The sequence below is a fragment of the Chamaea fasciata genome, unplaced genomic scaffold (genome assembly GCF_029207755.1).
Source record: "Chamaea fasciata isolate MVZ Bird 193981 ecotype frontalis unplaced genomic scaffold, bChaFas1.0.hap1 SCAF_10, whole genome shotgun sequence".
In the NCBI taxonomy this organism is placed as follows: Eukaryota; Metazoa; Chordata; class Aves; order Passeriformes; family Sylviidae; genus Chamaea; species Chamaea fasciata.
This window is the reverse complement of record NW_027094095.1, coordinates 10,829,370-10,856,627: the sequence shown is the minus strand read 5'-3', so window position 1 is coordinate 10,856,627 and position 27,258 is coordinate 10,829,370. Positions and strand designations below refer to the sequence as shown.

The following is a 27,258-nucleotide window of genomic DNA, read 5'->3' as shown; positions in this document are numbered from 1 at the left end:
TGTTTCTGACTAATATTTTAAAGTCTTTATACCAAATTATATTTCCAAAGCATTTTTTACTGGACTGAAATTGTCACAATTAAGTATATGTGTAGGATTCACACAGGACATAGTTTATCTAGAGACTCCCTGGACCTGAAGTACCACTTAAAGGGAAAAGGGAAATTCAAAATTTCAGACTTACAGTCTCAACTATTGTTAGCAGGATTATCTTCTGGTTTAGATGGCATGCAAGGCTATTCCTGGAAATGGTCCTAGAAAAGTGCACTTGTATCCTGGAGCTAGAGATGATCCTAAAAACTCTAGTGAATGTTCACTAGTCCATCCTGCAAGTGCACTCTGACCTAGCATTTCTCAGTTAAATAGGTGCACCAGCCAAGAACAGCTGCTCATAGCACCTGCTCTGTGCCCACACTTGCCCAAGAGAAGTGTGCCTGCTTTTCAATACTAGAATCCAAAAGGCCAAGCTTGAGCAATTCAAGGAATCTTCTAGGGAGAGCTGAGTCTCCAGACACATGGAAAGGCTTGTGAGAAAAGGTAGGCATCCCAAAATGATGGTTGCTATCTATACCCAGAACTTAGAGGGTGAGTGTGTGTGCTGAATTCAGACCTACCAGCAGTGGACAAGGAGTGGGACACTGCGGGTTCTCCTGTTGTCCTCAGTGACTGGTCTGGCTGGAAGCTTTTGTTTAATGTTGAGAATCATGGTGACTAAATCTTTGGGAGTTTCTGGAACATCACAGCCACTCCACTTATGGTACTGGTACTGATACACCTTCTGAGTGTCTTTTGTCTGGAAAACAGCAGAGGAGATGTGGTTAATGTTCAGGATAAAATACGTATTCACACAGTAACGCTACTGCTGCTGATTTATAAAGGAAGAATTAAAGTCCTGAGTAACTGCAGGGTGACAGCTCTACCTCGTGAATATGAGGTAGGTAGATATCCAAGCTTTGTTCTAAGTACAAAAGACAGCTGATCTCCTGAGACTTCCCTACTACCATCTCAGCAACTCACTAAATAAAAAACTTGAGATAATTTATAGCATTTCTCATGATTGACTGCTCGTCTGGAAGAGAAAAATATTTCCATTTCTTAGAGAAGGAGGTAACTGCAGTGGGAACTGTTTCTTCTCTTTCTTGAGGCTAAGTTTATAAATTTGTTTTTAAATTTAAAAACTTCTTGAAAACTACCTTATGGAATTTGCAAAGAAACTTTTACCTTCAGATGTGTGACATCAAATGCCCGTATGGTATAGCTAGGACCAGAGTTGACATCTGCCATTTGAACTTCTATGCCATCATACGTTTGCTTTCCTTCTCCCCAGTACTGTGCACAGAGTTCCTAAAATGGATAAAAGTCCAAGTCAGTGATTACTACTCAAATCTTCTTTAATTTTTCCTTCCACATGCACTTAAGAGACTGTACTGACTTTAAAGTAGGAGGAGTTCCATTGTATTTTAAAATACAGCATCATACCCTTTTCCCTCAGAACTTCATTAGAAAGTAAATTAAGTAGGTAAATGTTAGAGCAAAATATATTGGAAATGCAAATTCCTCATCCTATGGAAAACAGTTAAGTGTAGCAAGGGAATGGTAGAGTGCAGTGCGGTGTTTTGTTTGCATGTAGAGGATATTCAATGTTTCAGTGTGCAGACAATGCCCCCACCTGATCTCCTTCCTTCAGCTCTGTCAGCATAACAATGACTTTGACTCTTCTTTGGAACACCATTTGCCAGAAGTCAGAGATAGTTTCCTGCAGTGGTCCCTGTGTTGCAATCATGGCTTTTGGACCCCAGTAACCCTATAAAAGAAGTTTGGTTTTATTTCAATTCATTTGAAATGTGATTGTCAAACAATAGAACTCATCATTTAAGAAATACCTGTGAAATAAATTAATGAGCCCATTAATTTCCTTAATGAATTAAGGAAAACATGCCTATCACAGTAGGCATTGGTCTTACAGGAATTCTGCTACCCAAATGACACTAACCTCAATCCTCCTAAGAAGAATATCCCTTCAGACTGACAACAAGATATATTGATGCTGCAGTGGGTGAGACCTCATCCTGCCATTTTTTTTGAAGAGCGTATTTTTAAGGGGTAAAACATTCAGTTTTACACAGCCATTTAATTTTACCACTAAGAAATTGAGTTTGTACCACACAAAGTTGATGCATCAGTCAGTTCTAAGCTTCCTGAAAATAAGGATAGATTTATCCTGAATAGGTATCCTAACTGTGCAGCATTTCAAAGGCTTCAGATAAATGGAAGTTAACCAGTAATTCCATATAAATCAGTTACTTTATTCACGACCAATAACTGTTCTTCTTCTTTGGATATGTAACGATACCAAAAAATTGTTGGCTCCAATTTTCACTGGTGGGGTTTGGTCCATGTGAATAACTATAGTCACATTTCACTAACAGGGACAGTATTAGTCTGGTTCAACCTGTAGACACATGCCCACTAATGGAAATCTAAATTATCATGAGGCCAGTCTGAAGGCTAAAGGTTTTAAACATAGAAGGATTTGCCAATCAACCATCAGATTCTTCTTCCTTATTCAACTCAATTATTTTGTATAGTGATGCCAACAAGAGAATAAGAGTTTTAGCTGAAAGCTTATGAAATGCCTATAGTGGATCCTCTGAATACATACAGTAATGAAGGAAGCATTGATGTATTTGTTGGATTCCTCACAGTCGCTGTCCTCATCCGAGGACTCATCAGAGTCATGCTCACCATCCTTACTGCAATCTTCTTCATGCCTGATGGGCACTCGGTTAAAGTCATCTGTGTGAGAAAAAGTGTCACCGTCACAGCACACGGCCCCTGGGTATGGCATTTGTAGGGGGAGGGAATAGAAAAGGCCAGTCCTTTCACAGTAGACTGCAGAACCAAGGCCACCTTGTTTGAAATAAACACTCCCAGTAATTCACATTGGTTAAAAAACTCACCTCTTCTTTTTTAATCACTATAAGAAATTTAGAATTTTACAGTTTTGAGAACACTAATCAAATACTACTCTGTAAGGTAATTTGCTAATTTTTTCAAAATTTTTCTAATAGAAGAAAACAGATAAAATAAGACAAAGTGGGATAAAATAAAGCAATGGAAAATACTTACAAGGAATTATGTTGGCATTCCTATTTTTGCTTTTATTTTCCTCCCGAGTCGCAGTGTTCTGTGTCCGCCACCCCTTATAGGAAGGCAATCGCTGAAGAAAGAGGATGTTCGATATAATGCTTGATTAAAATAGTTCTTGAGCTCATTGTCTCCTTAGGACTCTCACACCCAGTCTTCATCTTGCGGTGTCTCACTCCTTACTTTAGTTCTTTAAACTACCATTTAAAAACATCTGCTACACCATGTGCAATGGCACAGGAAATCATGTATACAGACACAAGTAATCATTCTGTGAGCTCCATCTTTCTTAAAAATATTAACACCAAAGCGGAAATTAAACTTCATTAGTATACTGCTTTTTTTCCATGAAGGTAAAGAAACTTTCTGTGCCAGAGAAATAAAATAGCACCTAAACGATCTATTACCTGTGGTATCTCTAGCTCATGACTATTGTGCAAGGCATTTTTTAACATAAGTGGGAAGTAAGGGCAAGTGGAATGCAAAGCTTATTTACCTGGAACTCTGCCTCCAGCAGAGAAGGCTCACTTGGGTGGTCTTTTCTTTCCAGATTGTTAAGGGAGGAATGCAGTTCTGAGAGACTGACCTCCGTTTCTCCATACTGATTGTATTCCACCAGAGCTTGATGAATAAGGATGTACTGGGACTGGTGTTTCCCATTTGAAGAGTTAAAAATAAAGTTAGTAAAGAGTAAATAAAAAGAAAAATCATATCATTTTTAGAAATAATTTTAAAAGCTATTACTCCTGTGATAATATCATTAGTGTTAATAATATTAAGCATTAACATTAAACAGATATTAAATACAAACGTTAAAACTGTAAAATGCTGAAATAAGTTAAAAACATGCAATGCATCAGTCCATAATTTTTGTTGTACTCAACTCATATGAAAATTGCACTTAGGCAGATTCATTTTAGAATTTTTAAAATCAAGTTTGACTCTGCAAGCTCAATTCTGCATTTATGAATTACATGCCAAAAAGCTGTTCTCCTTGGCCTCCTTTCTAAAGGCTGAACTTAAAAAGTTGAAGTCTCTAAAATTGAAAAAAAATTAAAGTTTTTTTCCCTCTTAATGTCTTTCAGAGCTATTTTTCGATGAACAGCTTCAACTGGACTGAGCAAGGCACTTGTGAGAAATACTGGAGATACCCTAGTCCAGTGTTAGAGTGTTACAGGAGAGTTGTGACAGGAGTTTCAGGGACATACCTCTACTTGGACCATGAGGCATCGCTGCCGGCGCAGTTTCACAATGTATCCATAGACATCCACTCTGCCCTCGGCGTCCAGCCCCTCCAGCATGGCATCGATCCCTATGTACGTCCCGGTGCGCCCAACGCCGGCACTGCCGAGCACACAGGGATCTGGTTATCCACACACAAGGGCACCTCCCACTCCCTCCCTGAGGAGAGCAGGCCTTGACAGAGTGAAACGGATGAAGTGCAACAACAGCATTCAAAGCAACTGAGAACACTTGCTGTGAATTAGTTAACAACACAAACAATGACGAGTTTGCATTTTTAGTATCTTTTAGTGAAAGCAGGGCCAACATGGCCAAATATGGTGCTTATAGCCAGAGCAGCCCAACATTATTCTGGCTGTTTTTCAAAAGTCTGTGTATCCTCAGGTTTTATCAACCTGAATTTCCTTCATATCCTTCAGAAAACAGGCTTTGTGTATCTTTTGCTGCCTTAATTTCAAACACTCAAGTCACAAAATCTGGGATCAGACAAACACTTTTGTCCACTCCCTTTTCTGAATAGCTTCACTTCAGTCATTCAACATGACCAAATTTTTAAAACAATATATATTTACCTGCAGTGAACCACAATTGGACCACTAAAAAAATTGCTGAGAGCGTTAACTCTGCGTCGGAGTTTGAGAAGGAGATGTGGATCCTCAGGGATTCCATGGTCTGGCCAGCTTGTGAACTGGATATGAGTGACATCTCTTCCAGCTGTCCTTTCTCTTCCCTAGAAAAAGTGAAGTTTTAATATATATTATATTATTATTTAATCTATATTAATCTATATATACACTGGTATGTGTACACAGATGTATACATAGGTCTGAGTGACTAGATTAAAGCCCAAAGTACATGGAGTCTTGAGTGGACTTTTGTACGTTGCTGCTAGACTAAAAGAGAGGACATAAATTTTGATTACCATGATTATGAAACCAAATGAGAAAAACTCCTCAATGACATTCTTTTACTGGCCAAGATTTGTATGGCTGTACAGGCATTTTTCCACTAATTAACCTCAAAATTCTTACTCATAGTTCAATTATCCAGTTGTGGCAGAGCTATTCATGCAGTTATTTGCCATTGTTTTAGTAATTATACATCACTATTCTACCTGAACTGCAGAAGTCTCCACTTTCTTGCCACAGACCACTCTTCAATTCCACAACCAATATCCATATTATCTTTATCGATATGTCAGCTGAACAAAGAGCAGACAGTTCTAAAAAGATCAACTCTCAACCTGCTGCACTCATTTCTAATGTAAGATTCCTCAAGTGACAGAACAATGTCTTTGTAAATAGTTCATTCTTAACTTCCTGATCTGCTCACTGACCACACGAAGTTACAGATTCCTTTTAATCAGACCACTTCCAGAGTATATTTTAATGCAATATGAGACAGCAGAATAGGAATTTCCAGCTGTAATCACAAATCAAGATGGGCAGATTATGTTGCTTTGCTGAAGATCTGACAGCAAATTTACTCTTTGAGTCTGAATGCTTTTAGCTATGATTTAGGCTCCGTTTATCATCATTGAAATATTTTTTGCAAAGGGCTTGAGCTGAGCATTTAGCCTTTGACGGCAAATTGTGTTCTCAATTGCACATAGGGCAACTAATGTAAACTTCAGATGTGTGAAATAGAGCGATTAACCAGCCCTAATGACTTGAACCATGTCTAAATGGTGATTTAAAAACACTTATATTTATAAACACACTTGTGATTACCAGAATTTGTAATTGTCTCACTGTACAATTATCAGAAGGCTAAGTGATGGTTATCTATGAGTCACACTGATTTTAGTTGCAGGGGGTTATGCTGAGATACACACAAAGCAGCAAATTTTTTGTGTTAAAGAGCAAACTAAATATATAAGGAAATCACAGTGTATATATTAATTTTTTACCACTTAGCAGCATATTAATAGTTTAATCTTAAATGTAAGTTCAAGAGGATTAAGGAAAAATACCTTGTGAAGCTGGCAAATATCTATCTAACTCATATTTCTTGCAAGAAATTTTACCTACATCTAAGTTTTTCCTTAAGCTGTATGATGCTTAGGAAAGACAGCAGAGCATCTTCCATTGAGAAATTACTCTTCTCTCTTTAAATGCAGACTCCAAATAGACACTCCAGTTCCAGTCAGTCTCACACTTTTGAATCAACTTACGTTTGTGATGTGCAGTTTCTGAATGACGTAGTCTGGACACGTTTTACTTTCATATATCTTCACAATGATGTCCCCATACGTTGCAGTTCCATTCTCCATTGATGGCCAGTACTGGGCACATTTGTTCTATGAAGGGATGAAGTTAAGTAAGCAGCCCAAGTGAAGTGGCAGAGAACTGAGAGCTAGAAAAAAGCCTAATTTAAAGTAGATGGCAACTCAGAATAGCTTTTCCAGCTTTTCAATTCCAAATATCCAACAACTCAGGTCTCTGACCTGAAATTTATGGCCATGGAATTTAACTTCAGATGCATAAGGGGGAAAAAAATCCTGTACACTAGTTGAAACAATGAAGAGTGACTGCGGCTGTTGCCTGATGGCTGGGGAAATGTTTGCAGCTATTTCCATGCCTTCTTTATCAGTCTTCAATGAGAGCTGCTGCTCCTGCCTGCCTATAACATCAGTTTGGGTGTGCTGTAAATCTGCAGGCTGTCAACATCTTTAACTGCAGCTAAAACAGCAGTTCCCCTTCTTCCCCTGCTGTACCTGGAATAAGGAACAAAAGCAGGCCAGAAGCACCCAACCTTCCACTTAAATAAAGGCAACAGAGGAAAAAAAATTCTTTCTAGGATCTACTGAGGACACTGCCAGGATATCAGAATAGACAGGAGAAAAAGAGAAACCATACCTTTTCTGACAGGTCTATGAAGAACTACAGTTCTACCTTGAGCCCTTTTCTGGATTAATTAGGTGTAATTTGGAAGCTCACTCTCTGCTACTTACTGCTGTGACTAAAGCGGTATTTTCTGACAAGACTGGTAATTCATAAGGCAACACTGTTTTGGCATGCTTTCAAACACAGATTCTGCCACAATGAGAGAACAGCAAAGAATGAAAAAAGAAGTACTTAAGAGGAAGATGTAACTGAGCACAGCACAGCAATCCACTCAGTTTTCAGAAAAAAAGAAGGATGGAAAGATAGAAGCAGGGAAGGATGGGTATTTCTCACCCTCTTTCCTTCCTCACAGCGAGTCACCATGACAATAATCGTTGCCTTCTGTTCCCAGATCATTCTCCAGAAATCATCTGTGGTTTCATCCTTGGGGCCTAGAAGGAGATAAATTATGGGACTTTTTCAGAGTGCAACCACATGAAAAAACACCTGCCTGCTTGATATGCTTAGCCACACAATCTGGAGAGCTAACCAGAGATCATGCAAGTAATGGCCACATACTTGATTTCATTCTGGCTGCTGCCATCAGGCTACAGCATTTTAAAACTCCCACCTGTATCTTTAGTGCATAGCTATGAAATCTGAAAACTTTTGGTGTAAAATTATACAGCATGAGAAATCTGCCTAATTTATTAATCGCCACAAAATTCCCTAAGCAAAAACTCATTGACAACTTTTGTCATATTAAATTTCAAAATGTCCGATTTTCATTTTTCCTTTAGGCTTACTAATAGGATTTTACTCCTCTAACAAAAATGGGTGATTAAAAAGAAAGCACATTCTTTTAAGATTATAAATTACCTTGTGCAGCAATGTATTTTCTGGGTTCTTTGAAGCCCTGTAAAAAGGACATTGTTATCAACTTTTAGAAAGAAAGCATGAAAAATCTAAAAGATTTGCAATTTTAAAAATAAATTCAATATGAAACAAGTCAATAATACCAAATACATTACAAAGGTGAAAGCAACCCCAATGGAAATGCTCCAAGGTGTTGATGCTTTAAATGCCCAGACTACAGGATTCCTTCCATAGTGTCTAAGGCTTTTTTTAAGTAAAAGTGACTTACATCAATGTAACTTGCATTGATATAGTCTGATCCTGGATCTCCTGGCATCTCTGAGAGCTCAACACGGTTATGGTCATCTGTTAAAACAATTTAAACCAAAATAATTATATTATCTCAAGGCAATGAGAAATCAAAAATTTATAAAATATGTCAAAATTATTACAAATACTCACATGGAAGAATATCAATGTAACGGTTTTTGTTCTGATTATGGCTCTTTTTGGCCTCCTTTATGGAAAATTTACTGAAAACTCTAGGAATACTCTGTAAAATGCAAAATTTATTTTATTAGTTAAGCCTAGATTTAAAATAGCTTTTACTTACTTGGAAATATTTTGGCATTACTGAATCTGGAAGGTAATATTATACTTCATAAGGTATAACTTCATATATTTCTTTTATCTAAACTAAAAAAATTCTTCTCCTCAATATAATTAGTATATCTCTCCACAATTACATATTATTTATATCCCCGTGGCTATGTGGTAAGACAAAGTTTAAAAATATGTATTAAAAGGTACTTTAGGATGAGAGGTGTTTAGACTGCATACTTTATACTTTCACTGAAGAACATTTTTAGGAAAAAAAAAAAGTATTTTCATCTTACAATTGGGAGAGATTGGTAGCAAAATTAACTGAGGACTATTTGACCTTAGATGAGAATTCACTCGATTTTCTGGATTATTTATTTCTTTCTAACTAATACATATACTTCAAACATGCTCCTGGATGGAATTCTTCCAACCACCTAGATTAAAACCTGTGGTATATTTTGAGTGAAGGGAAAACCTGAAATTCTTCCAAGAAGAGCCTTCCTTCATCTGCAATCTTCCTCTTGTAGGTGTCCAGCAATAGCTCTGAGGGTATTGGCTCTATGTTGAGAAGTTGCTTGTCATCATCTTTAACTGTGTAAATAAGTCAAATGTTTATTGCTACTGGTGTTGAAAATGTACATTACACTTCAGTAAATGTGATTCTAAAACTGCCAGATAAATTAACAGAAGAACGAAACCCTTTTTTTAACCTGGTGTATTTATTTTTATAAAACTGGTGTTGCCTGAGCCAGCTGTGACAAACAGGCTATGGGAATGACAGAACTTTTCCAGCTCTGCTGCCTGACTGGAGACACCTCTGCAGGAGGCCACCACGTTAATACTTTTGTACAACATGGTGACTGTCATATTCAGGGCACAGAAACTGCCTCAATAACCACAGCCTTGCCTTCTGCTTCAGCTCTGGTCAGTTATTGTCAGTGACTAAAATATAAAATATAGTTAGTATCACCTAACTTTCCATATTTTCTTCAATTTAGGTTCTGAGTTGCAATAATCTGCAATATCATCTTGAATGACAAAATAACAACTGAACAAGTTTTAACATCTCTTACTAGGCATATATTATTTTTTCATTTACATTGAAGAGTTGTACTTTTTAATAAATGTGTATCTAAGCAAATGAATTTGAATTTAAACACAGTCTTACTTCCCATTTAATGTAGTTAGTTTCTGTGAATTTTAGTGCTCTAAACTATTTTCTTCTTGAAGCTTTCTGGTATTGACTGATCCTGTCTTTCTTCATGGGCTTTGAAATCTTATGCAAAAAAGATACACAAAATTTTCAGTCTTTGGGATTTGAAAGCCTTCAAAATTTTTCAGTTAAAAAAAAAAAAAACTGGCTAATGTTCAGTCTCTCATTTTGGAAAAAGGTGCACAGAAAAGGGAAATTTCGTTTTAAGCTGGATTTTATTCTGGATTTATTCTCAGTGTTAAACATATCACAAACATTGCCTGGGATAACTATAACTGGGTTTTTAATTGAATAATAAATAAGAGTTTTTAAACACTAATGAGCTTTCAGTTCTCTTAACTATAAATACTTCTTCGATGTATTTACAGAAGTATTTTTGCCCTTCATATAAGGTGTCATCATGTTGATACAAGTAATCTGTGTGTGCAACCTAGAATGCCAATAACCCAAAGGTGGTAGCAAGACCTGAGATTATTTTTATCTCCATTTGCTAAATGGAAATAAATATAAATTTCCAAATATATAAAGATACTCACCTGCAACAAGGTTCACGCCTTCAGAAGAATTGCTGTAAGAAGTAAGAAGCAGAACCTGTAAATGCTTTGACTAATAAGATATATACGACAGTAAGTTAAATAAAATCAGTTTTTTATGAGTACACCAGGGCTGGTTTTAGCCAGCAGCCTGCATTACAAGCTGTCTGTGAAACAAGAGTGCTACACCTGGGATTATGCAGAGGTGGTTGGGATCCTTGTCCTCCTGCCCTTCTGCCTCAAGGCACAGAAACAAGGTGGCCACATCAAAACCTTTAGTGCCTGCATGATTTTGCCCATCTCACCTACAACAAACGTGTATTTAATTTCTTCACTGGAGTGACTGTTCACACCATCTCCTCTTCTCTTGCTACTGACAGAAAACTGATACATACATAAAATATGGTAAGTCTAAATCCTAAGTAGCTAAGAACAAGTCGGGCTCTCTGGAACTGTACAAGCCAAAATTAGTTTGGCTTCCCTAAACATAAAAGTTTGCATCTGAGCAAGAGCAGCTCCCTCTCCCCCTAAAGGGAAGCATAGGAAAGGGAAAGGGGCTGGAAGAGTCACCAAGTTCTGTTGTTGCCAGAGGGCTGAGAGGTTTCAGAGGAAATTGCCCCAGCTCATGTGTCTCCCTGCAATCAGTGCCCCCTGAGGAGAGCAGTCAGCAGAGCTGTGGCGCAGGCAGCAGGGAGGGCAGTGGCCATCCTTCTATTTCCATCCTCTGTCCTACACAACTGCTGAGCCATCGAGACATTACTGTAATGAGCAACACCTCCCTGAGATATTGTTTAGGGTGAACAAGCATTTAAAAGGGTTCCAAGAAAGTGGATTATTTTCATTACTTTTGATTTAAATCATGAAGGAAATGTTTTCCAGGCATTTCTGAAATCTTTTTCACAAAACTAGGGACAAGTCATTTTGTGCCTTGAACAAGGGTAGAGCTGAGAGATTTTAAATCTATTTCATTATATTTGTTTTGTTAGGCAAACACCAAAAAATTACTTTCTTTTAAAAGGATTTAAAGGTAAAAAGATATATTTTCCCACTATTAATGAAACATCAAACTTGCAACATTTTGCCACTACCCACTGTGAAATCTTGTGGAAAAACCAAAAGCCACCCCCATCCCCCCCCTTCCATTTATGTAAGAGAGGGACACAAACATGAAGTTTACCTGAGCTTTTTTTTGTGAAGATCATAGATTTTGTAAAGAACCAGTAGTAAAGCAATTACAGTCACAATGATCAAGAATGCCAAGAATATAATCAAGGCTCTAGAATTATCTACCAACAGAAAAAGAATACATTTAATATTTGAAAATTATTTAAAACAAAACAAAACTGTATACTCCCTGGGAACCAGGGCTCATCAATTTTTGGTTTGGGATCTTTTTGGAGGAAAAAACCAAACAGCTTTGAGTTTGCTATGCCAAAGTAGAGGAGGGAATTTTATGTTTTCATTAAGAAAACTTTCTCTTAAATTCTCCATATCCATCTGTCAAAATGCTACAACTCACTGGCTCAGCGTTACTGTGCCTGTCTCCTGCTCTCTGTGACCTGCACAGTGCAGCTCTCAGTTGCTCCTGATCTGGGAATCGGGAGCCTCTGCCAAGTCACAGATGTTCAGCTCCTGAAATGCAGGATCTGAACACAGGAAAATAATTCTAAAGTGAATAATGTCAGTTAGGGAAATTAATTTCTAGTTGCATTTGAATGTTTCCTGAAGAAAGCACAGCTGTGTAATAATTCTGAGTTATGATTAATGACTTGTCAATATGATCTGTAACAGTATTACTGAATGGGGATATTTTTCAAATGCAGATCAAATATTAACTATAAAACAGGAAGTTTGGATTTTTAATTAGAAGCAATTTAACTGAATTCACAATTTACATTATTTATATTATGCTAAAATCTAAAGGTAAAGATGCTGTACATATTTACTTACATCTGGTTTTTATACTGTCCACTACTACTGGCCCATCATGTTTTCCATTAAACACGTAGATCTGTATGAGTGGGGGTGACAATAATAGAAATATTCAGATATGACAAGTAAAATTTTCTGCATACAATTCTTAAAAAACAAAGCACAATGGATTTTTGAAATTCATCCATCTATTGACAACACCATCGACAGCAGTGTCTGCTGTCAATCTCTGTATTGACCTTTATAGTTCAGCTCAGGTTTCTACCCTAGTTACAGCAAGATCTGCATTCAAAAATTTGGAGATGACAGGAAAAAGAATTTAGAAAAATAGGAAACACACTTTACAAAACAAAAATCAGATGCGTCTCAAAGTAAAATCAATTTTATCCTTTATTAAACCTCTCAATTCTGAAAAATAACCATGCAATATATAAAACCCGCATTTGCTGCAACAGTAAATACTAGTACACTCAGTTTGATGTTTTTAGCACAAATTTGTGTCTGGGTAAGCAATTCAGAGTTTAATTAAATAAGGTGTTTTCTTGCATCATTAACTTTTGGGTACTTCAGATGGTGTTAAAACACTAACTTTGTTTTGCTATGTTTATGTTTTATCATATATTTAATATTTATTCAATCTTTTAAATTTCCTTAATAGAAATTCCTATCAGATCTAAAAGACAGCTTGCAGTCAAATATTTCACACTAGGTTTTTTTTTTCCCTTTGGAGTCTTCTATAACTCTATAACCAGAGTCCTTTCATTGCCAGCTAAGCCCATAAGGCTTTCTCTGGTTTTTGTGTAAGAATTAATCAAAATAAGTGCAAAGCAGCAGCCAGGATTTAGAGGTGCAGAAGCAAAATTCTTCTGTAAGGAAAACTGCTCACTAAAAGTGGTGGACAAAAACCTTAAATGGCACAGAGGTCCTGTGCTACTGGGACGATGCAAGGATCTTTTGCCCCTACAGGACCCCATCTTTATTTTCCAAATATAAAGCTCTCTGAGCAGAATCTGTTGGAAAAATACTGACAAAATATTCAAATGAAACTGAGACTACTCAAGTTCTCTGATACTGCATTTCTGCAGTTAAAAACAGAGAAGGAAGAAAAGACTGTGGGGAATAAAAACATAACTACTTTCTAAAATTAGTAGAATTCCATCACTCTTACTGGTTACTTTCTTGCCTAAACTTTACTGGGAGGACCTATCAGGATATAAGAAATATTCCTGCTGGGCATATTTACGGAATCACACAAGACCATTGCTTTTGCAGGCAACCCCAAAAGGGTGAAATGTTTGACAGAAGAGAAAATTGCAGGAAGCCTTCAGGAAAGTGCAGTGTGTAAACAGAGGATGATGTATTTTGTATAGACACAAGGACTGGCTTGTGAGAGGCTGATGTTAGGACATGCAAAAGGATCTGAACTGCTTTACACTAATTAATCCCTGAAGAACCAAAAATCTTTATTCATTAAATGGAATATGTTTTAAAAACTAAAATATCAATCATACTCAAGAAACTATTTTAATCTTAGAGAAACCCCAAACTTCTCTCTGAACCAAGTACAAAGCAGTCTATTCTGCTTGTATTTTTATTGCTGTTAGAACCTATGTGGAATAGCACACCAGGGATTGCTTGATAGGTAAGGCACATATACATTTTAGTTCCAAAATAATCATTACTTTTTTACACCTGAAGCCTAGAGATTATATATTTACTCCTCTGCCATCATATTTGCCCTTTTTCCCTAAAATCAAGCATAATATGTTTAAACAATGAAAACACAGCAATATTTTATATCTTTTAATACAATAATCTAACTTACCTTAAATGTATAGTTTGTCAAGTAGTAGAGATTTTCTCTTTTAAATTCACATTGGCCTTTGCTTTCAGTTTTTTTATCATTCTCCCAAATCAATTTAAATTCTGCACGTGGTCCAAACTCTTTTTGTTTTCTGCACGTAATCTGGACAGCATTATCAGCTGTCAAGGTTTTCTTAACCTCAGTCACTTTTTCTGGTACTGTAGACAAGAAAAAGGGTTACTTGCTCTATTCTCATCATTTCAAACCCAACATTTCAAGCTGTATGTGCTCACGTCTGTTTCCTGTCTTCTCTCAATAACTTCATATATTTCCTTCCTTAAAAATTTCAGTTCCAATTTAACAAGATAAGTAAAATCAATTTTGACTTAATCATAGGCTTATCTAAGCCGGAAAAGATGTGAAGTGGAACTGAAAAGGCTCTACTGACAGTCAGACTGCAAAAATAGTATGAGCAAATCTCTCTTACATCTGACATCATTTTCTCATTTGAGGAACATGGAGCAACAGACAAGACAAGAGAAAAAAGAGTTCTCCATGTCAATATTCATTTCAAAACGACATTAAATTTTCTCCCAGGAGTCACTAGTATATTCTAATATTTGGAACAGTGTCCTTACTCTTAAGTCTGGCCTAAAGCCACAAAAACATTTTAATGATACAGAATCTGTTAAATCTAATCTGTGGGTTCAAACTCGAGTTTTGTATGTTGCAGGTTTCAGACTGCACAGCTAAGAGACCTTTCACTGAGAGCTAATAAAACCTTTCAGAAAGTAGATGGGGCAGCCTGTGTAAAGCAGCCTCATTTCAGTAACCACATTTCAGTAGACACATCTCAGTAGAACACCACCATGGAAATTTTCTACAAAATCATGTCAAATTGCAAAACAGCATACTGGAAAAAACAAAAACAAAAACATAAACAAACAAACAAAAAACCCCCACAAAGAACAACCCAGCAGCTTCTTATTTCTTCCAATGAAGAGCTAAGACCTGTAAGGCTTTATAGGGAGATCAAATCTCCCATGTGAGGAGTGGTGGGATATTTGACTTGGCTGAGTGTGAGGTTACATCATAGCTGATCATTTTTATTCACAGGGCAGATCTGTTAGATTCCTATTCCACATGCTGCTGAAAGAGCTGTGACAAAGAGAAAGTGAACAGTTCCGGAGGCAATGTGTTTGTTGAAGATGAAAACATCTTTTATAAAATGTAGGGGTTTTCCTCCTTCCAAGGACTTGTGTTCTACTGATACATTCTTCGGTTAAAGAAGCCATAAAAGTCTTCCACTTCCTGCTTGACTTATTATCAACTGTTGTGACAGTTGGAGAAGGTCTAATTAATGCCATAAATTCATGACACTACTTATTATTTTCTCAAAAAATAAGGGAAATGAGGTTGTTTGCATATCCATAAACTTATATTGTAGACTTCAATGAGTGGAACTCAGAAAGTGAGGGCTTAGAAAATAATACACTCAAACTAGATTTTCATAGAGAAAAAACCATGATCATGCTCATATTAGGGCTTCCTAAAAATTAAAGCCATATTTAAATTTGTATAACAGTTCAGTCTTAGATCAATCTGTTTATATTTATCAGTAAATTAATTTATCAGCTCTTTTTTATTTGTCGGGCTTCAGGTGACAATTCTGATCTCTGTATACTTCAAACTATACTTTTGAAAGGATAGTTCCAAAAAGATGCACAGACCTTTCTGAACATTTTTTCAGCTTTAACCTAATGTTGGAATCTGTGTACAGGTACATCCAAACTGACATCCATTACAGATGGACAGTGTTGGTGTAGCCTGGATCTGCTTCAAGCAAACAGGAAACTACACAACAGAAGGTCCGGGCTGCACATCTTTGTAGCTTTCACGCCACAAAGAAAAAAAACTTTTTTTATTCTCTTTTTGTTTAATTCAAATTTTTTCTTTATCTTGGGACATAATGCTTCTTAAAAACATCACAAAAATTTCAAATTAATTAAATCTTCTTTCTCAAATTTTATATATATACAAGAAAAATACTAATACACTAATACAAAGTGCATAATTAAAAAATAGATCAACATTAATTCTAAATGGGACACTAATGATATGAATGTCAGTACAATTATTTTAATATTTATCACCTTCTTGACTAATATTTCTTGACATTATATTTTATACTATGTATAAAACATAATGAACTACACTAGGAAAGTACAAATGCTTTGTGTTGGTATCAGCCTAGGTCATAAGAGTTAGCAAACAGATTTACCTCCCGCTTCTGTTGTAAATTCATAGCTCTTACTGCTATTTTCAAGTATCTGATTGTGGTTGTTGATTGTAAATGCAGTCACAACTACAGAAGCTTTGGTATAAGGTTCAAATCCATTGAAGGTATATTCAGTTGTGTGGGTTTTTGTGTAATGAACGCCTGAAAAATGAAATTAATGAAATTGATGAAATCTATGTTAGAAGCACAGGAACTCTTACACTTTATCAGAGCTACCTGAAACCACTGTCATAAGTATTTCTATTTTAATTACCTTAATCTGGTGGCTTTTCTTTGCTTACTAAGGCTAAGTGAAGGCTCAGGAAGAGGAGGAAATACATAAATACACAGAGAGTATTTGCATACAAAGAGTACATTCAGCCTGGGAACTGGTAAGTAAGAAGGTGTCACTGCACACTGAGCAAATCTGTCCTGGTGTGATGCCAGAGATGCTGTGGGAGTCGTGCTTTCAGGAGTGGCAAACAGCAGAAGAAAGGAATTGCATGAGAAGGAACATGAGCAAAGCTGCTGCCCACACTGCAGCTGGGCTTTGGTGGCCTGGGGAGCTGGGGAGCCATGGCCTTTCCATGCTTCCTCCTGCCTGCTTGCCATGTGACCTCCCTGCACCCACACCTTCCTGCCTCCACCTCCTACACTGGCCAAGCCAAAACAGCCACAGAGACTGGCTCATGAGGCCAGTTCATTCTGAATTGTGGTCAAATTTGGGACATAGAGAATGGGAGAGATTATTTGTATCAGAGGAGCACAGGAGCATGACAGCCTTTGGTTCCTTTGGCAACCCAGGTTTACATAACCTGCAGAATGTGAACAGAAAGGCTGAATTCAGCCTAGAGGATTAATCAATCCAGGACTAGCTTAAACCTGATACATATTTATTATTATCAGGCTCTTCGTATTAAAAACCTCATTTTCCAGTCCTTGTTTTGAAGAAAAGCTTGCATCAGGAGAACATGATCCCAGTACAATGGATACAGATTTATTCATTGAAATGTAAGGTAGCTTAGATCAGCATATCTGAAAGGAGATGCCACATAGCAGGAGGCAATCCCCTGGCTATACCTATCTAAACATGTTTATGCCTAACTACCATATGTTTATGCCAACTGAAGGGTGACAGGATCATGTCCTGACATGGTAAACTGAATAATCTCAACTGAAAGTTCAACTGGAACAACCTTAAAGGAAGGAATTTTTAACATTTGTCTAAAAAAAAGAAAAATTGCAGTATTAAGAGATTCCAGTAGGATTTGAGAGTGCATTATGCTTGGTGCTCTGTAATTACACCCTTGCAATGAATTACTTAACAGTGAATATACTTACTTTCGTTGTTCACATAGAATTTCACAGAGTAGCCCTTTATGGGACCCCTCAAAGTATTATCAGGTTTTGTCCATGTAACTTTTACACTTGTGGTATTTTTATGTGTTACTTGTAGGTTTTTTGGTGCTTCTGGAACTGTTGTAAAAGAAAAACAACAATAATTAGCAATAAATGAAAATAAAAAGTGTTCCTCTTTTCACCTACTTTGATTAATTAAATTAAATCTGACAGTAAAGAAAGATACCAACAACATGTAATATTTTTTGTACTCTATTTCAAGAAAGTATACATAAGTATAAACTGTGTACATGTAAAAGCATCATATTACTGTAATTTCATCCATTTCAGGACAAGGTGAAAAGAGCAACATCACATTTTACTAAAACTGTCCAGGGTCTTCAAATCAGGAATTTAAGACTTGTTTCAGACTAGGTCTGCACTTCTTTTTTGTGTGCATCTTCATTCAAAATTCCATATAGTTGACCATGTTCTCACTCTCCAAAACAGCAACAAAAAATAATCACAGTCTCTGACTGAAGGAAAGAAAGCTCAGACTGGAAGACTGAGAGGGTGACTGCAATCAAAGAACAACCACGAGGGCAGGAGACCAGGAAGGAGGAGCTGAAGGAGAAGCTGAGTTTGGCTGAGAAAGCTGCTCAAAGTGTATCTTTAACCCCAGAAAACCCAGATAATGGGTTTCATAGTAGGGGTTCCCAGAAATATGTGGAATCTAAAGCAAAAGTAAGCATTACACTTACCGGCACAGTCTGTATTTATGGGGAAGCTTTGGTTGGAAACATTCTTTTCATTAAAATGCATGGATCCATTGCAGTGGTACTGACTGAATGGTGATAAATCTCCCAGCACTACACAAATTGAATTTCCTCTCAAGTGTGCAGACTGTGAATCTGTAGTCACAAGAAGAGCTTTATCAATATTTTTCACAACTCCGAAAGTATGTGGCACCATTTTAACTGAGATTTTCTCTACCATATTTGTTCGATATAATTTGTAATAAACTATCATACTATTTCAATCAGAAATATGTACAACCTGATCCAATGCCTAGATTTTAGGTTCTTACATACCAACTTAGTCTGCATAGATCTTTACTTTTCATCAGTAAAGGTCATGATTTGACTTTCCAAGGAAACAGCTTTTCTACAGAAATCAGAACATGTCATGGGGAGTCTGGCAGATCCCTGGAATGGCTTCCTAGCTCCTCAGCTCCCTGAAGCAGGAAATCTCCAGCCCCAGACATCCGTCACCCATTTTTCTGAGACACATAGGCCATTCAGCATCCATATCTGCCCTATCACACAGGGTGGCATGTCCTCAGGCCAGCTGGCTCTGCGAGCAGAAAGCCTGGCCTTGCACCATCCAGGAGCCAGTGGCCAAGGCAGCCTGCGAGGGGTCAGCTCACAGCACATCCACTGTGTGTGGTGTGACTGCAGCATATCCACACTGCTCAGCTCCCCTTCAGAAAAACAAACAGGACCTCAAAATATCCACAATTTGTGTGACTTGTGAAGCTGGTAAAGTCAGCAAAAGAGGTCTCTGGGTTTGAACTTTCCCAGATCTGCACTGTGTGGGGATGGTAGTCCTCCAACTGGCAATCCCAGGAATCCTGAGCTACCCTTCCCTCAGACTGGCACTTAACGTAAATCTGCCAGTCTCTCACCCAAGGACGACATCAACAATGCTTTTAAAGATAAAGAAATAAATACTCACAACTAGAATAGGTTTGAGGTGATGACCCGTTGCAGGCAACAGTCACATTAGCACAGGCAAGTGAGCTACTCCAACATAACGTGGCAGATGTGTCGGTTGTGTCGTTGACTTTAAGAGGATCATTGTTGACTGGAAAGGAAGAATTTTACACATCATTGTGACACTGGCTATCCTCAGTCTTTAAATAACAGTTCATTTATATTTTTTTACTTTTTCTGCAATATGAAGATACAATCATATAGAATAATATACAAAGAATTTAATAAGAAATGGAAAGTAAAAATTGAAAAAGCTTTTATGAGATAAAGACACACAGGTATTCAAATAATGAATTAAAGTTTTAGTCCAGATATTCAGCATTACCACCAGTTTTGAAGTGGTGGTTAGTCTTGCTATTGTTTACCACACGGCATATATGTTCCCCTTTTTCTTTAGAATGAAAAAACTATGGTTTCTTTACATTATTCTTTAAGAAAATACTGATAAGTTTTAATGTGCAACTTCAAAATATCTTGCAAAACATGGATAAAATATGAAAACTTTCTGTCTGATTCTCTGAAAAGCAACAAAAAAATAGACAAAGAAACCTAGGGAAGTAAAAAGAAAAGAAACTACTAAAACCCTTTTACACCTACCTTTTGGAACAGGAAAAGAAGAAGCAGTACTGTTTGAACACTTGCGATTTTTAACTTCAACAGTGTATATCTGGCATTTTGGAAGCTCTACTGAATGGTTGCTGGAACTCACAGTTATCTTCCTGCCACCACCCGTAATAAAATATTCTGTGTCTTTTGTGGGAATTTCCAGTATAACTTCAGCCATTTCGGAGTCACTCTCAAAATCTTTTATTTTTCCAAAAATATCTAAAAAAAAAGACACTGTAAATGGAGGTGAAAAGACCAGAATTCTTAAATAACTTTAATCTTACTTCTTCTAGAACTGGAAGACATTCTATAAAATAACCCAAGATGTTAATTGATCAGTTTTATTTTTTACTGCTTTATCAGCTGCACCAATTTTCTGTATTTGAGTTTACTGTTTGGTCACATTCCAAGACTGAAGGACAATACAGGGTTTGGTTCTTACCACAAGGTACTGCAGGCATCTCTGTGGTAGTTTCTGTAAGAAAAGAAAACAATATGAAGGCCTTTCTTAACAGACTGGGTATTTTTACTACAGAGCATTGCAGAAGGGTGACCAGTACAGCCCCTAACTCTTGGTTTAATACATTCAATACAAGTACATGTATTTAGCACTCCTCTCGCATTTGAAAGAGGGAAGAAAACATCAGCTACACATAACCCCATTCTTTAACTAGTTATTTTAGGGATCATGTGTCTTTCACAATTTTCCAATGACATCAACAAACTAGAAATCAAACTGGTTATTAGTAACATTTCTGAGTACAAAGTTACACAAGAACATTCCAAAACCACACATTCTCATAGCAGTATGATAAACTACAGCAGTTTTCCAGGATATGTATGCTATGGAGTTGGTAACTGAGCAGTATAAAATGTCACCAAAGAAACAACATTTTCCTGCTTTTTGCACTGCCGTTCTTGCCTTTGGAATAAGATTTATGCAACAGCACAGATCATTCAATGACTACTTTTACACTGGGACACCCAAGAGAAATTTTTGCTGGTATTTTCTGTACAGAAGCTTGAGCAAAGAAGTTATCCTGAAAACAGTTACTTAATATATCCCAAGGTAAAAGTATCACATGCTGGTATCTATTTTTTTTTCATAGAAGGTAGCCCCAGATTTGCCTGCCTCCAGGCTGGGAGTCACCTGGCTGGATAGTGGTCTTAAGGAGAGGGCAAACTGAGAGGGACCACTGGAGAGTCACCAAGATTGTTAGGGGCAGAACACCCACAAGTAAAGGCTAAGCTCAGTTTGTCAAAGAGCAGACAGCAGCCTACAGCTACTCGAAGGTCAGTTCAAAAAGATGGGAAGTGTCCAGCTCCTGGACGTACTTTGCACAAGCACATACATATATTTTACGAACCTGAGTAATTCCTTAAGCCCAATGGCAACTAAAATCACTGTAAGTACTTGAACTACTAGATCCCAAGAAAGTAATACTGCTGTGTGAAACCAAAGGGAAGACACCGGAAGACAGAGAGGCACAAAGATCTTGGATGTATTCAGACTTTTTTGCTGCTTGGGCACATTTCTGTGAATAACAAGGGGAGTACTGACACAATAATTGACACATTTAACCTCCTACTATGTGCCACTGTGGAAATAATTTCTATTTAGCACTTGCTTGACAAGTAACAAATCTGGTATCTTTAATATTATTCATAAACAGTAAGGTTCCTAAGAACACACTGAAGTTTAATGCAGTTGTATGCCTAATTTGTATGCTTGGGTTTGATACATTTGAAATGAATTGCGTGATTCAAACCCATTTTCTGTGCCTGATGTATCAGAACTGTGATAACTGTGTGCAAGTTTGTCACCTATTGTGTGAGTGGAGCTGGGAGTGGGGCTGGTCCCAGTGCTTGCTGGCATGCTGTCTGATGAGGTGGTGTTGTGCAAGGATGTTGAATTGGAATCATCTGTAAGAAAATAAACAAATATCAGCATTAAAAAGTGAAATTCATTTTTTCATATGGCTTTGTTGTCAGAAATGTCTTACACTATAGCATTCTCTGTTTTTGTTTTTTTTTTTTTTCTTAGGGGATTTTTGTAATTTAGAGAAGACTGCTGAAAGAAAATTCATGTTAATGTAGTAAATAAACAACAAAAAAAGAGCATTTAAATAGAAAGTAAATTTTTAGGAGTATACCACTTACAAATGAATTTTGCAATATACAATGACAATTTTTTTGTCATTATTTAGTCATAATTCCAGATGAAGTCAACATAAAAATAATGTTACCATTTGTGAACTGGGAAAAACTAGAACATTTTGCTATATTCTAACAGTAAAGCAGAATTATGAATAGTGCTTGTGCTGTTTCACAAACAACAACTCTAGGTAGTGCTCCTTTGCCAGATCACATATCTTCCTCACTATATTTCTTATAATATCTCGTTGTTTATCTCCCTGCTTATAAACCACTGACAGGTTCCTATATTCTCTTTTAGGTTCATTCCTATTCCTCTTTGCTTTGGGGACAGCCTTGTTGGCTGCAGCTGGCATTTAGATACTGCTGTGGTGACTGCAAGACCTGGCCCTCCGATAGCAGATCCTGCACGTAACCCTGGCAGTGCCGCTGTGCCAAAGCGCAGACACCTCCTCAATTTGACGACCATGAGCTGAAAAAGGCCACCCTGGTGCTGAATGACTTTGTTTTCCCCTAGAGATCTGAGGGCAGAGCGTGGCTTCTAAAGGAAGACAGCAAACCTGCTGCAGCATTCCCGGAGGCAGAGGGAGTGAGTGCAGTGAGGGCAGCAGAGGTGCTGGTGCGTGCTGGGCTGCTCGGAGCCGTGCCGGGGCTGGGCTCGGCGTGCGTGGAGAAGTGCGTGGTGTCTGCAGGGATGGTACCTGTGGTGAGAGGGACAGCAGGGTCGTTAATGCTTCATCACTGTGTGCCCGGCCGAGGAGGGACAGCAATACCAGGGTGCAGTGCTGGAGCACTCCACTGGAGACCCTGGGAGTTTTTAACGAAGTAAAGGCATGGCAAACATTTCAAGTGCAAGAGATTCAACAGGTGTTAGATGAGCAACCAGTGAGTATATTCTTTTTTGGTTATGATTGTGCCTTTCATACTAAATGCTGTGTTTTAAAATATACCTAAATACATTACTCAAAACCAGACTTGTCTGATATTCCTGCCTATTAAGATAGCATATTTCATTTTGTTGGGTGAATGAAAAAGCATTATACACTCTGTGAGATACCTGTATGTGAGAAAAATAAAGAAGAAATTGACAGGAAGAATAAAAAAAATCAATGCAGTTCTGCCATGTAAATTGTTTCTTACCAGGTGTGGTCGTCATTGTCTCCTCCCCTGAAAAAGAGAAAGAGAGAAAAAGTGTAACTTAAACTTTCAAGGAATTTGCCAAAAATATAAAAAGACACATTCCTTCCTCCCAAATACCAGCTAAGCTTTCTCCAGGAAATTACACATTCTTAAGTTATATTTAGTGGATGTATCAACAACCAGACCCCCAAACATCAAGTATACAGTCAAAAATCACAGAATCACGGAATCACAGAATGGTCTGGGTTAGAGAGGATCCCATGCCATGGGCAGGGATGCCACCCAGCAGATCAGGCTGCTCAGGGCCCCATCTGACAAAATTCCATCCACCTGCTTGGCTCTTCCTTCCTCCTTTTGCTCTTTTTCTACCAGACCCTTCCCACTATGTTTGTTTCTTGGAATTTATTTATCTCTTTTTTGTGGCACATGTTTTTCAGGTAGTGCTTTCCTGTTTATAATTTCTCTATTACTTCAGCTTCCCTACATGGCACTTCACAGCTGCTATAGCTTTACTCTTTTGAAAATAAACTCCTTCAACCTTTAAAGCAAAAAGCCAGGTTTATGTGAGAAACTGCAATACTTGTGGGGGATACATAAGTGTCCTGTTCATGTGTCAGCATCAAAGCCATGTCCCTCATCTCTGACACAGAAGATCAACACAAGCAGATATCCTGGGACTCCAGAGATTTTATCAACCTGACGAGCAGCAGCACAGGTGTTGGCTGCTCAGTGGCCACCATGGATTCTGCACCCCGTATGGACAGTTCAGAAGGCTGACAACAGCCATTAAAAACATACAACCAGCGATGGCAATGTCACCTGCAGGGAGTGAGAATTTCTTGGTGCTTGGAACTGTCATGAAGCGTGTCTAAGCCATGATATGAATATGAAATGTACACAAAATATAAAGTCTTGCAAATACTTTTCTAGTGAGCAACTGAATTTGTTGTGGACTGTACACCATGCAAGATCTCTTACTACAAATTACAATTTGGAAAAAAGCCAGTAGCCTGATACCTTAAAGAAAAAGTATCAACAGCAGTCTGTTTAGATTGGCTAAAAACAGTAATGCGGCATTTATTTCTTACAGAAGTGGGGAAGGGTGTTGCCTAAAATTTGGTCCATGAGATGAGGATATGGGTCTATGAGGTTTGCCTGAAATCATATGAAACTGTCAAAATAACATTGCTCTTAATTGTAAGAATATAATCTCTAAAATGTAGCAGACTGACAACTGATTGAATAACATGGGTGTAGAAACCACTATACTAACAGGCCTAGCATGTTAATTCATTTATATCTATATATCTTCATTAAAACACAGACCATGCATTCTTTTCAAAGCTATGGAATCTTAGCACATGAAGCTTCCTAACCTAAGAGAAGTTACAGATAAGAAAGAAAAATATACGTGATCTTTTGAACTATCAATGTACCTTCAGCATCTGAAACCTTCTGTCTGCAATATTTCTTTACAACAATTGTATGATCTATAACTATATGTAAAAGCTAACATTCATATCCATTTATATTTTCCATAAGCAATAAATTTTCAGTGTGTTTTCATGGTTTTCAATTCAGTGTTTGAAAGCTGAAAGTTAGTCATTCTAAATTCCATAATGTGATTTTTCTTTTTTCAAATGGCTTATTTGCTGAAGAATCAATTATTCCCCCTCCTTTCCCAAATCTTTGGTTTAGCACATCAAATATACCTCAAGCCAAATATTAACTGACCACTGGCAGAGATGCACTTTCACTTAGAAAATTTTCCAAGAACAAAATAAAAGAAGTTGCAGGAAAAGTCCTAAATTAAACTCTGCTCAGATTACAGAAATACTTTTCAAGCTATTTACTGATCTCTGATGCAAGCATAATAGAGACAAAAATATATACATCACGATTGCCTCTTCCAGGTAAAGTCAGATAATAAGAGATAAGGGGGATCATAAGCTTGTTGGTGTTGTGTTTCTGGTTGCCTCATTCACTTCCTTAACATTCCTGTGAAAATAATTTTCCCCGTCCCTCCCCTTTGTAAAGTTAGGAATAATGCTAATAGCTTAAATAGAGTTTATTGCTCACTCCCAGTGAGAGATGCTAAACATTACACATAATCATAGAACTCCAGGCTAGAAGAGACCTCAAGAGATCGCCTGTTCCCACTGCCTTGCTCAGAGCAGTGTCTTAAAACATTATGGCAAATAATAGTCTGAGATTGTCCTATTTTCTCCCCTATAACTAACTAGGCACTGTCATTTTAACAGAATTTCATGGTAGTTTTATGCCCTTCCAGGGTCTCCTGCTCTCCTGTGATTCTATTCCCTGATTTGCTTTATTATAGCAATGGAATAGGATGCAGTTGAAAAGAATTCAATAGGTGGCACCAGAACACTAAAAAATCCTCTCAAAAAGAAAAGCAAATGCATTTCCCCATGAAACCTATTTGAAAGATACTGAGTAAAATGAAGGAAAATCAAGAAGGATCCCAACACATCAGATTCTGTTGCTCTGAGATTAATAGGTATATTGCTACTATTAATTTATTTTCCAAAACTTTCCCAGCACTAACAAATGTCTAAGCTAACCTCAGGCTAACCAAGCTAACCTCAAAGACAAAACTGTCTACTCATGTTTATATTTTAAAACATAACTCTAGAAATTTGATAGCTGAAATCCAAAAATACCTTTAAAATGTAAGGAGGATGTCCAATCCCCCAAACACATGCTCTGCAGTAGGAAAGCTTGATGATTACCAAACTAAGCAAGTCAGTCTGTGTTGAAATGGGAACTACCCCAAAACTTTTCTCAAAGCTTAAACTGCATCCAACCATAAGACATTCTTAAGATGATATGTGTAGGATAACAAGGATAAGATGACATCACCCAAGTGGAAGAATTATAGCACAGAAAAAGTTCCTACTTCTGCAGTAAGTTTTTTAAGCGTCTCTCTCCCTTCTCTTGATTTGGCCACCAGTTGGTTCCCGCTGACTTACCTAAAGATTTCAAACCCATTCAGTAATGTTTGGGCAGATGTGGCCTCAGTCACATGGCCTGGAAAAAGATATAACCAGCAGCTCATCCCATGGGCAGATGGGAGCCTGGCTAATTGCTTTCATTCTCCTTCCTACCAGCTGGCAGACAGAATGCAGCTGCTGCTTCAAAGAAGGGTTTGAGATGGAATGATAGGCTGCCAACAAAATACACCTAAAACAAATGAGTTGATCACTCTTCCTCCTGAAAGCCCAAAGGTGTGCCGGCCCTGTGAGTGAAACACGGGAGTACTGCCTCATGAAGTACTTTCAGTGTTCAACAAGATGAGCAAATGGAAAAATTGTGAAAGAATACAGGCCACCAAAAAAAAAAAAAAAAAAAAAAAAAAAGCCAACCTCTCAAACCCCTTGGACAGAAGTGTCTGTCTGGGTCACATCTGGAGGTACAGGAGCTGCAGTACTGACTCTGCACTCACTGTGCAGAGCGGTTGCACCTGTGTAAGAAGTGCAGTTGTATATGGAGACAGCTTTTTGCTGCCTCAGGAAAATGTTTTCACTTGGCAGGACCAAACAACTCAACAAAAGACAACTGGGACCACCTAATGTATGTTAAAAGTTAAAATGTGTTTCAAGGAAGTCCAGGGTGTGATCTTGAGCAGCAGGAAGTGCCAGCACACATTTCCTGTGTGCATGCGCTATTAATAACAGAAACTACAGCTGATAAGATGGAGATCCTGTTGAATCAGCATTAAGAGCCTAAAAATGTTATCACATTTATAGGGGCAGAAACTCATTAGCTGATGACAAGGAACATGCCTTTTAACTCCAT

General features: G+C 37.6%; 1 protein-coding gene across 4 annotated transcripts in view; it reads right to left on the bottom strand.

Moving 5' to 3' along the window:
* Positions 1 to 27,258, bottom strand: part of PTPRC (protein tyrosine phosphatase receptor type C) — a 58,507-nt gene that overhangs the window by 2,182 nt on the left and 29,067 nt on the right. The window contains exons 3-29 of one of the 4 annotated variants that reach the window (XM_066192284.1): positions 23,443 to 23,469; positions 22,863 to 23,003; positions 21,973 to 22,071; positions 20,591 to 20,623; positions 20,140 to 20,367; positions 19,505 to 19,633; positions 18,532 to 18,681; positions 17,774 to 17,908; positions 16,436 to 16,594; positions 14,176 to 14,372; positions 12,369 to 12,429; positions 11,596 to 11,704; positions 10,422 to 10,453; positions 9,148 to 9,263; positions 8,532 to 8,622; positions 8,359 to 8,435; positions 8,094 to 8,130; positions 7,569 to 7,666; positions 6,563 to 6,688; positions 4,962 to 5,119; positions 4,356 to 4,491; positions 3,644 to 3,793; positions 3,130 to 3,220; positions 2,663 to 2,796; positions 1,670 to 1,804; positions 1,222 to 1,344; positions 615 to 793 (exon numbers count right to left, since the gene is read on the bottom strand). In XM_066192284.1, the coding sequence (XP_066048381.1) occupies positions 615 to 793; positions 1,222 to 1,344; positions 1,670 to 1,804; positions 2,663 to 2,796; positions 3,130 to 3,220; positions 3,644 to 3,793; positions 4,356 to 4,491; positions 4,962 to 5,119; positions 6,563 to 6,688; positions 7,569 to 7,666; positions 8,094 to 8,130; positions 8,359 to 8,435; positions 8,532 to 8,622; positions 9,148 to 9,263; positions 10,422 to 10,453; positions 11,596 to 11,704; positions 12,369 to 12,429; positions 14,176 to 14,372; positions 16,436 to 16,594; positions 17,774 to 17,908; positions 18,532 to 18,681; positions 19,505 to 19,633; positions 20,140 to 20,367; positions 20,591 to 20,623; positions 21,973 to 22,071; positions 22,863 to 23,003; positions 23,443 to 23,469 (3,151 nt within the window). Of the gene's footprint in view, positions 1 to 614; positions 794 to 1,221; positions 1,345 to 1,669; positions 1,805 to 2,662; positions 2,797 to 3,129; positions 3,221 to 3,643; positions 3,794 to 4,355; positions 4,492 to 4,961; positions 5,120 to 6,562; positions 6,689 to 7,568; positions 7,667 to 8,093; positions 8,131 to 8,358; positions 8,436 to 8,531; positions 8,623 to 9,147; positions 9,264 to 10,421; positions 10,454 to 11,595; positions 11,705 to 12,368; positions 12,430 to 14,175; positions 14,373 to 16,435; positions 16,595 to 17,773; positions 17,909 to 18,531; positions 18,682 to 19,504; positions 19,634 to 20,139; positions 20,368 to 20,590; positions 20,624 to 21,972; positions 22,072 to 22,862; positions 23,004 to 23,442; positions 23,470 to 26,432; positions 26,474 to 27,258 lie in introns of those variants that run through there. The other 3 variants (XM_066192285.1, XM_066192287.1, XM_066192286.1) reach the window with 3 other exon arrangements.